The following is a 10,672-nucleotide window of genomic DNA, read 5'->3' on the forward strand; positions in this document are numbered from 1 at the left end:
CACAAATTAAAAAGATCGTATCTCACAAACGATTTGAGATATCATAACGAAATAACAAGCATTTAAAAGATAATTTAGTACAGATTTAGTGTGCCATAAATAATTTCTTAGGTTCCATGACTTTGGTTGTTAGAATTTTTTAAACCCAACTCTGCATCTTTATTTTTTATAAATAGAAATTTAGAAACTTGTATCTCAAAAACGAATTGAGATATCATGATGAAATAAAAAGCGTTTTAAAGCAAATTTAATGTAGAATTAGTGTACCATAAATAATTTCTTAGATTTCATAACCACATAAATTAAAAAGATCATATCTCAAGAACGGGTTGTGATATAGCGAAATAACAAGCATTTTAAAGGTAATTAATACAGATTTATTATGCAAATTACAATTTCTTAGATTCAACTCATTTTAAAGGATTTTTATTACCCATTAAAGTATAAAATAAATATTAAATTAAACTTTTGAAGTCACCACATTAACATAATCTGATGCACCTCGAACATCATCATTTCCACTCAAATTGTTTAATCTTTTTTGAATTAGGGACGCTTCAGCTTTCTCCAATAACGGATTAGAATGAAACTTCATATAGAGATCTCTAAAAGCATCCATATCTTTTCCATCAATATCAGCAGTGAAATTATTTTCTTCCAAGGCGTCACTCTCAATGTTTTCCACATCCTCCTGTTTCAAACAAACATCCATTTTTGAATTTTCCGTATTTGCTTCAACTTCAATTAAGGGTTGGCATTGTTTTAAATGTTCCTCAAACACCAAGTTATCATAAAAAGGTTTATTACAGTTTGCGCAAACCGTCGTGTTGAACGAATGGGCGTAGAAATGTACTTGAAGAATCTTTTTTGTGCTTAAAATCTTTTCGCATATAGGACAACACACAGAGTTTTCGCTGTTTTGAACGAATTGAGTACATCTACATTTATTTATGATTACATGTAACGCAAATTCCCAAATACTGTTGAAATGATGGGAACATTTATAGCAATAAAGTTTGAATTTATTGTGTGTGTTAAGATGGTTTCTTAAATCTTGCAAATTCGAATAATATTTAAAACAAAAAGGACATCGTTTATCTGGTAAATCTGGCTCTATGAAATCCTTAGAATTACATTCATTGTTATGTCTGTCTTTGTCCACATCAATTTTATTGCATTTAAGACATTTATAACAATACAATTGATGAGAATTGTAATGTTGTTGTAATAAAACAATATTTAGAAATTCACTTCTACAAAAAACACATTTTAGATCTTGATTAGATCGAAATCTTTTAACCGATCCATTTTTATTTTTACTAATTTTGTTTTGATCTACATTTACTTCCAAGTTTTCGTCTTCTTCTATGTTTTCAACAGGTTGTGTACATTCATCCTCTTGATTTTTATGTATTATCATTGATAATTCGGGAGTAATTACTTTGTAACAACTGTAATGTTGCGAATGCATAAATTTCATATGCATTTCAAAGATAACGTTAGAACTAAAATTAATATTACACAAAAAACAAGTTAAGAAGCATTTTTTAGTTCTTGAAAGGTGCTCTGTATAATGCCATTTCGATAAAAATAACGATTTACAATTTTCGCATACATAAACAGTTTCGTTTGCTTTAATATCTCGAGGTAAACGGTTAATTGATATCTTACAATCTACAATTTGTTCCATTTCTTTATTGGGTACTTTATTTATATCGTTTAATGTGGTTGTGGGGTTTTCTAATTCTTCTTTTTTGTTCTGTGATAAATCGTTTTCTGTTTTTAAACACATCAATATAAAATCATAAGCTGTTCTTAACTGAGAGTAACAACTAACGCACATAACGACTTTTGGGTCATTATCAACTCCCTACGGAAAGAATAAACAAATTATTTGGATAACAAAATATACAAAAATTATTTTTTTACCAATTCTGGAACACATTTTTGTAATTTTTCTTGTAAAGTTAATTCATTTAGGGATTCTCTCATATTTAATGGAAACGAAATGGTTTCTGGGTGTAATTGTATATTGCAACATCTACAAGTTAATAAATCCATTATTAAAATGTAATTTGGTGAAAATTGTTTTGAGTTTTAATATTTAGTTAGGTTAAGTTTGTTTCGTTGACGTTTTAAATGTCACATTTTTTTTTAGGAAAAGTTTAAACATTTATTAAATACATTGTTAATTAATAAATCAGATTTATTACAATCCTTCTAATAATATTAATTAATTAATCTTATTTCAAAAATAAGTAAATTATTAAATTAATTTTATTTAAGTTTTTTTACTTAATAGTTATGTTGGCACCTCTTATCAACTAATAGTTGGTAAGAGATGACGTTGGAAGATGGAGCTAATGTCATAAGAAGTATTCAAAAGTTAATGTAACAATAAAGTTAATAACAAATTGCACAACGCCGGTAATTATCTTTACAATTTTACACTTTTCTTTTTCTATATATTTTCCTCATAGATTTAATTTCAGGAATTGACTCCAACTCAAAAAATCATCGCACCTTTCCTTTAGAAGATGCATCCTTTAGCTTTAGAAGATTCCTTTCCATCGTAAAAATGTATTTTGAATTAATCTCTTTCGATGTTCGGGGTAGAAATGAAGATATTTAACTGAATAATTGAGGTTAAGGATGGTTGAGCAGAATAAATTGAGGATGTAACTTTTTAATGAAGTCTTTGAGATCAAAGGTAAGTCATTGAATTTAATCCTCGACTCTTCACTGACGAATTACTTTGAGATTATGAGGCTCAAACATAGGGGTAATCTTCTTTCAGAGGTTTCTAATTAATAAGTTTATTAACATAAAGCGACGCTAGATGGCGCTTATTCGAATACCAGCTTTTTATAATGAATTGTCATAAGCAATATCGTAATAGCCTAAATTACTGGAAATCGCTTCAAAAGATTAAAAGCTTATAAATTCAATGATGTTAATCGAGATATCAGCTTGTAAAGTGGTTTGTTGCTTTGTAAGTACTAAAACAACTAAAAGTGAATCAAATTTAGTTTATTGAGGGAAAAGTACACAGCTTTATCAACAATTTTTTAACATTTATTAAAAGTTTAAATATTTCTTGATTTCGTAACTTTTAGGATCCAATTGTGAAAGATGTAAATACCGATCTATTATGATTTTTTGAAAATGAGTGTTGCTTAATATTGATTGCCTGAAAAAGATATCTAATTAGGGAACAAAAAGTCAAAAAGATTTTGAGACACTCCTCACGTACTTGAAGTTATAGATGGAAAGTATGTAGAAAATAAGCATGTATTAGATGGAGGTGTATTAAAGGAGGAAGTATTTTTCAAAATCTTCAGTTTGTAACTTTTAGTATCCAATTGCAGAAGATATAAACCCTTTTGTAGTCCTAAAATATAACATTTATTTAATCATTTTTAAATGATCTAACTTACTTGTGCTACTGCAACATGTGATACTGCCATAAATAAAGGAGTTTGTATTACTAGTGGTTTTTGACATGTAGTAAGTAATAATAAAACATCGTGTCGTGTTGAAACGTCAGCATCGAACCAATTCAAATTATAAATGGCTATTGACACGGTATTAGCCTGTAATAACAAACTATGTCAATATTATTTGTTTTATTTTCTAATTTGTGTAATTACCAATGTAGTAAATCGTTCTGCAATGGAATAGCATATTAATATTCCCAAAAAATTTGCTATTATAATGATTAAATTTATTAAGTCCTTCGTCTAAAATTATTACACAAATAAGTTAAAAAATACAATATATTAATATGAAATACAAACTATAACAAATTCAGTAATAGATGTAGTTAATACAAGGGAACAACAAACTTTTATAGGCACAAGGTATCTTACGTAGTAACTACTAGCGAATCGAAACATTCTAAAACAACGTTAATTATTTACAAAAACATGAAGAAAACGTATTTATACTATTTACCTGACTATTTTTTGATGATACATGATTAGAGGGCGCAAAACTTTATAGTTCATTTTCTTGTTTTTGGTTAAAGTTATGTTATCAAGCATCTCGTTAAGGTTATTTATGCGGATAACCAGTAATTCAACCGAATACCAATACAAAACTATTCCAAATAACATAATAATCATCATAATGGTGAAAGAATATATTTGAAATAACATTATTAATGTCACTTCCCAGTGGTTCAACTTGAGTGGAACGTAGAATTGATGTACCAAACAATTTTTAAAATTTTGATCAATAACACAATCATCTTGAAACATCACAAGATAACTCGCTAGATGTACTACAAATGATCCTCCATAGTTTATCGATTTTAATATAATTTTCAAGATTTTATCGACAAATTGAATTCTTTCCGGAACGCCAAATTCATTAAAATCGCTCAACAAATCAATCATATTTAATAAATGGCGTTTGTTGCGTACTAATTCTAAATTTCCCCATAAGCACAGTGATGCCAGCAAAATAAACTCCACGTAAAATAACAGTTTTATACAATTCGCCTTAAAATCTAAATATAATCCCAATAGCATCGTTTTGATAATTTTAAATTATACTCACTTGTAATTTCAATTATAAGCGAATAAATCCCCCATAGTATGTTTATAATGATTAAAGTAAACGGCGCGAGTCCTCGAAATCCAGTTGAGGTTGGCCAAAAATGATTTTTACGGAAATATTTCTCCACAATATAGAAACCTAAAATGTTCGCCATTTCGACCGTTGCTTACCTAAAGACGTAATATTATTGAACGTTGAATAACATCGTAACGGACCGACGCAAGAGTAGTATTAAAAATTTAAACTTACAAATTGATTTGTAGTTAATGGTATTTTTATGACACTAAAGTCCTCACATGATCTCTTGTAGCCAATCAAAAGCAGAAATAAAAGTTATATATAATATAGAATATATTATATATCATATATTTTATTAATATAAGTTTCTATATTTCTGGATTAAGTAATTATTAAGCATATGAAATTCTTATACCAAATTAAAGCTGAAAATTAAAAAAAAAATCACATATAATCTAATCATTACAATAACATATACAAAAGGGAACAATAAGGTTTTTATTTGACTTAAAGTTGGAAAAGTTGGGGAAAACCCCGAGTAAATTATGATTATAAGAGCTAATTAGCTTTAATTTGGTAAAAGAATCATTTTAAAATCTCCATAAATACATAATCCAAAAATTTTTAAATTTTGGCGAAATTCTGCGCTTTAATATTAATATAAAAACATATTAGAAGTTTATATAGAAGTTAGAATTAATCGGGGATCTCCCCAAACTAACACTAAAATAATAAATAACTTATCTAAAAGTGCTTGATTATATTTCTGCTTTGTTTCTGGATCAAATGAAAATCTGATAACTGCGTTTCCTAGAATTCCAAGCATCAATGAATCACTCTTCCTTTGAACATAATTTATCCGGGACTTTCCCTAAGCATACAACTATAAGTCAAATAAAAACCTTATTGTTCCCTTTTAATATAATAATTATTGTTATTTAATGATTAGATTAGATATGTGCCAAACTATAAAACGATTCAGTTCGAATACTTAGAGATGCAGTTTGTTTTTGTGAATAATCAAGCGAAATAAATTTAATAAATCTTTAATAATGGATGGTGTGCTACAAAAAATTAATTCTCAATGTATTTCGTTTTCAGTAGAGGTGGAAAAACGAAATAATAAAATATTAAAAGATGTAAGTAGATTTCTTTATATTTTTTAATGATTAAAAAAATGTTTAATTTAGGTTTTGGATAAATTCGTTGTCGAATTAAAGAAAGATCCCCTTTTTAAAGTTTTGTATCAACGCGTTTTTTATGGCGGCAGTTTTTACGATAATCTAAAAGTTGGACAACCCGATGAATTCGATTTAGATTTACTGTTTGTTTTACCCAAATCGGTTCGTTTCGAAATGTTGCAAGTTGGTGATTACCCCGGTTTTGTACAATTAAAAGTTAAAAATCCTGAAATTCTAGGGTAAAATAAATATATTTATTACAAAAAATATTTTATTATACCATAATTTTCTTTAGGGATATTTTCCAAAGAAAACTAACAGACAACGGCAATTTAAGTGCCGATAAGTTACGTCGCTGGATGGAGAGTTTAGTCACGAAAGTTTTATCAACTTTTCCTCTTCAAAACGGTTATTATCAATTATCAGCGGGTGGTTATCAAATGCGCGGTAAAATGCGAAAATCCGGCCCTGCACAAACTCTTGAAATAACAAACACTCAACATAACATCATTTTGAATGTCGATTTGGTTCCTTGTTTTCAATTTGATATCGGATTACTTCCCACGGGGAGTAAATGGCGAAAAAATCCTATTCCATCTAAAAACACGTTCTTCATCGTTCCAAAACGCCCGAAAAACATGGATAAAATATCCGATTATTACTGGAGATTATCCTTTCAGGAACAAGAAAGAGAATTGATGAATAATAAAAGAAATTTTAAACCCGCTTTGAGACTTATGAAGGTAATTATTTAAATTAAGATTGAAGATTATCAACATATAATAATTGATTTTATTTAGAAATTACGTGATGTTTGTGGGCACGATGCAATCGCTAGTTACTACATAAAAACCGTTTTTTTATGGACGATCGATCGTAATGACACTTCTTATTGGAATGGAACTTTAAGTGATGTTTTTATTAAGGTTAAAACTTAATACAATTATATTATTAAAAAAAGTAATATAAAAATGTTTTTAGATGTTAAAAACTTATATAGAGCATTTAGAAAAAGGAAAAATTGAATACTTTTGGGATAAGAATTTGAACCTTTTAACCATAAGCTCAATAACTTTATCCAACTTTAGTAACAGATTGAAATGCGTTCTTAAAGATATTGAAAGATTTCGTACAACCAATCCAGAAGCGATTTGCAAATATTTTGGTATTAATTAATTCATTAATGTTGTAAGTACATATTAATTAATTTTTTTGTTATAGATTGTAGAGTTTAAAGTTTAATTTCAACATTTTTGGTGTCCCAATCAAATAAATATGTCGGTTTGATCTAATAAAAATTTTGTTATTACTAAACAGACCTTAATGATTTTTTCAAAAGTTTTTCTGGGAATGTTTTGTTCTTTTATGCCCGGGGGAACCTGCGGAGGTGTTATTTATCCTTCAATAACTCGAAAAAGTCTCTTTCTAAGGGTACAAACATTCTTGACTTTCTCGGATTATAAAGGCTTTCCACGGATCGATCTCATCATATTACAAAAAAACTTTTACAACAAAAGTTGTAGCAAATTTTATTCTTAACAATATTGCTCTGTTTCACTTTTGCTCTTAGATGCGTCAGTATTGAGAAAAATACAAAAATAAGAAAATGTTATGAATTTATAGTTTTACAAGATTTTAATGGTAATACTCGGGATTTGAAGTATGTTGCAGAAAAATTTTTAGAACAAAAACCGTAACAAATTTTATTCTTAACAAAATTGCTATCTTACACTTTTGCTCTTAGATGCATAGATATCGAGAAAAATACAAAAATATGCAGATTTGCTGAATGCGTTATTGTTTGTAAAACGATGGTAACACTGAGGAATATAAGCATATTGCAGAAACACTTTTAGAACAAAAGTTGTAGCAAACATCATTCTTAACAATATTGCCCTCTTGCACTTTTGCTCTTAGATGCGTCAATAATGAGAAAAATATAAAAATATGAAAATTTAAGAAATTTCGTTGTATTAAAAGTTGTTAATGGTATCACTCGGGAATTGAAGCATGTCACAAATAAAATTTTAGAACAAAATTTATAGAAAACTTTATTCTTAACAATATTGCTCTCTTGCACTTTTGCTCTTATATGCATCAATAATGAGAAAAATATAAAAATATGAAAATTTAAGAAATTTCGTTGTATTAAAAGTTGGTAATGGTATCACTCGTGAATTGGAGCATATTACTAAAAAACTTTTAGAACGAAAGTTGTAGCAAATTTTATTCTTAACAATATTGCTCCCTTTCACTTTTAGTCTTAGATGCATAGATATCGAGAGAAATACAAAAATATGCAGATTTGCTGAATTCGTTATTGTTTGTAAAACGATGGTAACACTGAGGAATATAAGCATATTGCAGAAACACTTTTAGAACAAAAGTTGTAGCAAACATCATTCTTAACAATATTGCCCTCTTGCACTTTTGCTCTTAGATGCGTCAATAATGAGAAAAATATAAAAATATGAAAATTTAAGAAATTTCGTTGTATTAAAAGTTGTTAATGGTATCACTCATGAATTGGAGCATGTTACTAAAAAACTTTTAGAACTAAAGTTGTAGCAAATTTTATTCTTAACAATATTGCTCTCTTTCACTTTTACTCTTAGATGGGTCAGTATTGAGAAAAATACAAAAATAACAAAATTTAATGAATTTATAGTTTTATAAGATTTTAATGGTAATACTCGGGAATTGGAGTATGTTGCAAAAAAACTTTTTGAACAAAAGTTGTAGCAAATTTTATTCTTAACAATATTGCTCTTTTATACTTTTGCTCTCAGATGCGTAAATATCCAGAAAAATACGAAAATTTGGTGAAATCGTTGATTTATAATTTATAAGTTACCATTAACAATGGAACATGTGCTTTACTTGTACATGAACTGATCAAAATTATATGTACACACTTATTAAGCAGATGTATCCGGCCGATTTAAACAGTTCAGCAATAATAAGGAAGTATGAAGCGTTTCGATATAAACATGCCAACTTAAATTATAAGAAACTGCGCATGTGCGCAATGTAATAACCTCAAAATTTTACAAATGACGCTTTAAGATTAACAATTTAAGCACTTCTAACATTGTAAGATTAAGCACTAGGTTTGTTAAGACCCCAATAAAAAGGATAAAAAATTATTTTTATTCATTTCCTTTTTTGGTAATGACCTACATTCCAAAATATTAATTAAACGCATGCGCGGAAATTGTGTTGAAGCATTGAATCACAAAATTGATTATAACCATGTTATATACATATATATAACTCTCCCTACCTATATATATATAGGTTTGATTTTCTTAGAACCACGTTACAAAATGACAAAATAGAAGAAAAACACGGTTAGGGGGAACGCCACATTCTCCGCTTATATCCGGCGAGCAGAAATTGGATGTGGTAAATTAATCCAAAACGGAATGATATTGCTTGTTGAGTGTTGTGGATGGAGTTACATCCGAATCAATTTCTGCTATCCTGATACATTTACCAACGTTTGTCCGACAGGTTTATATCGCTATTCCTCGAAATAAAAAAAAACTGGACGATAAGGAATAAATTAAAAAAAAGGAAGTGGTTGAAAGAAAAGGACCAACATTAATTTTAACAATTTTAAGTTGGCATTCTGTCATTTTAGGTACCAACCTAAATGTGGATTAAAAATAAAATCCTCTAATCAATAAGTTATTTTTTTGGGATCAATAAAAAGCGGATAATTAGTAAACAACTTTAATGTAAAGTATAATCCAACAATAAATACGACCTATTTATGTATTACAAAATAAAAGTAGGAAATAAAAAAAATTGATGTATTACAAATTTTATGACATACTCATATATTGTATGGTAGGATAAGTTCTGCAACTCATTTTCGGTGGTGGATACGCTGAATTTTTTTGTAACGCATTCTGTTTATGTGCCGGTACAATAAGAGGCGCGGGCGGTCTTCTCGTCCATTCCCCACAAACAAGTTGGTTTCTTGAAGGTACTAATAATTGCGCAGTTCCCGAATTGTTGGGCCAATACTCATCGAACGTCGTTTCCGGTGGAAAATATTGTTTAATATCGGCCAAATCGATGACCGAACAGGTATCGTGCGCGAATAACTGGTTCCGAATTCCTTGTATTTTACAACAAAACTTTAAATAACTAAGATCCCACCCCTCCAATTTATACGATTTTAATTTCAACTGATCGATTTCCCCTTCGAAATAAAATAACGGCACATATTTTCGTCCATTTGAAACGGCGTAAGGTACAACGGATTCTTTGTTAATAATTACAAACCCCAATCGTTTATCGCAATCCGCTTCTTTCCCTATTAACTTTCCATAACAAATTCTTAAGAAGTCGTAAAATTCTTTTACGTCGTTAACTTTTATCAACAATTGATTTGCGAAATGATCCCGTCCGAATTGGCCGTCGCAATGGATAAAATTGATTTGGTTGAGGAGGTTTGCCTCGGCGCTTGTAACGTAAGAACTTTTGACGTTGACACAATTGTCTATATCTTTATTCAAAAATTTTAAATAACAATTTAAAGCGCCCTGTTCGGCCATTCTAACCGAACAATACTCCTCGTTATTTCGATATATTAAAGGAATGTGTACCATACCCAAAGTAAACCATCCAAACTGTCCCTTTTGCGATCTTTCATCGATGACGTCACTGTTCGTGGTCTTCAACGTTACGGACGGTTGTGGTGAAGAGGTTAGGATATCTGCCAATGTCATTTTAGTGTCACCGGATTCTCCACTCATCGCCGGCAGATACAAAATAGTTCATTAAAGATATCCACGATAACAAACAATTATTCGAGTCCAAACGAAGAACGCGGTTAAACAGCTGACTGTAGCGTCAAAATACACTATAGCCTCGCGCTAGGTATCGTTTATGAAAAGGTCATC

The 10,672-nt window shown here is 29.3% G+C and overlaps 4 protein-coding genes across 5 annotated transcripts; 1 reads left to right on the plus strand and 3 right to left on the minus strand.

Annotated features, from left to right (window-relative positions):
• Positions 1-354: 354 nt before the first annotated feature.
• LOC111426640 (zinc finger protein 81-like) lies at positions 355-2,144 on the minus strand. The gene is made up of 2 exons (XM_023061253.2): positions 1,930-2,144; positions 355-1,870 (listed from the first exon to the last, which is right to left on the minus strand). The coding sequence occupies exons 1-2, from the start codon at positions 2,059-2,061 to the stop codon at positions 461-463; spliced, it is 1,542 nt and encodes a 513-aa protein (XP_022917021.2). The 5' UTR covers positions 2,062-2,144; the 3' UTR covers positions 355-460.
• An 880-nt stretch (positions 2,145-3,024) lies between these two features.
• Positions 3,025-5,117, minus strand: LOC111426717 (putative odorant receptor 69a). Of its 2 annotated transcripts, XR_011640249.1 has the most exons (7): positions 4,561-5,117; positions 3,955-4,510; positions 3,798-3,897; positions 3,651-3,740; positions 3,438-3,593; positions 3,254-3,391; positions 3,025-3,190 (listed from the first exon to the last, which is right to left on the minus strand). XR_011640249.1 is itself a non-coding variant. In XM_071195652.1 (6 exons), the coding sequence occupies exons 1-6, from the start codon at positions 4,712-4,714 to the stop codon at positions 3,338-3,340; spliced, it is 1,110 nt and encodes a 369-aa protein (XP_071051753.1). In that variant the 5' UTR covers positions 4,715-5,117; the 3' UTR covers positions 3,025-3,337. The 2 variants fall into 2 exon arrangements, 1 of the variants encoding a protein (XP_071051753.1); XM_071195652.1 differs by having other exon boundaries at positions 3,025-3,391.
• Positions 5,118-5,332: 215 nt separating this feature from the next.
• On the plus strand, positions 5,333-7,073 carry LOC111426718 (cyclic GMP-AMP synthase-like receptor). Its single transcript, XM_023061376.2, has 6 exons — positions 5,333-5,717; positions 5,769-5,998; positions 6,055-6,502; positions 6,560-6,685; positions 6,741-6,924; positions 6,981-7,073. Exons 1-6 carry the CDS (start codon positions 5,631-5,633, stop codon positions 6,992-6,994), a joined length of 1,089 nt encoding a protein of 362 aa, XP_022917144.2. The 5' UTR covers positions 5,333-5,630; the 3' UTR covers positions 6,995-7,073.
• Positions 7,074-9,586: 2,513 nt separating this feature from the next.
• Positions 9,587-10,498, minus strand: LOC111426775 (uncharacterized). The gene has a single exon (XM_023061457.2). The coding sequence runs from the start codon at positions 10,496-10,498 to the stop codon at positions 9,587-9,589; it is 912 nt and encodes a 303-aa protein (XP_022917225.1).
• Positions 10,499-10,672: the final 174 nt, after the last annotated feature.

The sequence above is a fragment of the Onthophagus taurus genome, chromosome 5 (assembly GCF_036711975.1).
Source record: "Onthophagus taurus isolate NC chromosome 5, IU_Otau_3.0, whole genome shotgun sequence".
Taxonomy (NCBI): domain Eukaryota; kingdom Metazoa; phylum Arthropoda; class Insecta; order Coleoptera; family Scarabaeidae; genus Onthophagus; species Onthophagus taurus.

Bases quoted from the DNA above. Each gene is read 5' to 3' on its own strand.
- LOC111426640 (XM_023061253.2), bottom strand. From the start codon at position 2,061: ATGGATTTATTAACTTGTAGATGTTGCAATATACAATTACACCCAGAA. The intron at 1,871-1,929 runs GTAAAAAAATAA...TTCTTTCCGTAG, and splicing joins AAAAATGTGTTCCAGAATTG to GGAGTTGATAATGACCCAAA.
- LOC111426717 (XM_071195652.1), bottom strand. From the start codon at position 4,714: ATGGCGAACATTTTAGGTTTCTATATTGTGGAGAAATATTTCCGTAAA. The intron at 3,898-3,954 runs GTAAATAGTATA...ACGTTGTTTTAG, and splicing joins TATCATCAAAAAATAGTCAG to AATGTTTCGATTCGCTAGTA. The intron at 3,741-3,797 runs GTTTGTATTTCA...TAATAATTTTAG, and splicing joins CTATTACTGAATTTGTTATA to ACGAAGGACTTAATAAATTT.
- LOC111426718 (XM_023061376.2), top strand. From the start codon at position 5,631: ATGGATGGTGTGCTACAAAAAATTAATTCTCAATGTATTTCGTTTTCA. The intron at 5,718-5,768 runs GTAAGTAGATTT...TGTTTAATTTAG, and splicing joins ATAATAAAATATTAAAAGAT to GTTTTGGATAAATTCGTTGT. The intron at 6,686-6,740 runs GTTAAAACTTAA...AAATGTTTTTAG, and splicing joins TAAGTGATGTTTTTATTAAG to ATGTTAAAAACTTATATAGA.
- LOC111426775 (XM_023061457.2), bottom strand. From the start codon at position 10,498: ATGACATTGGCAGATATCCTAACCTCTTCACCACAACCGTCCGTAACG.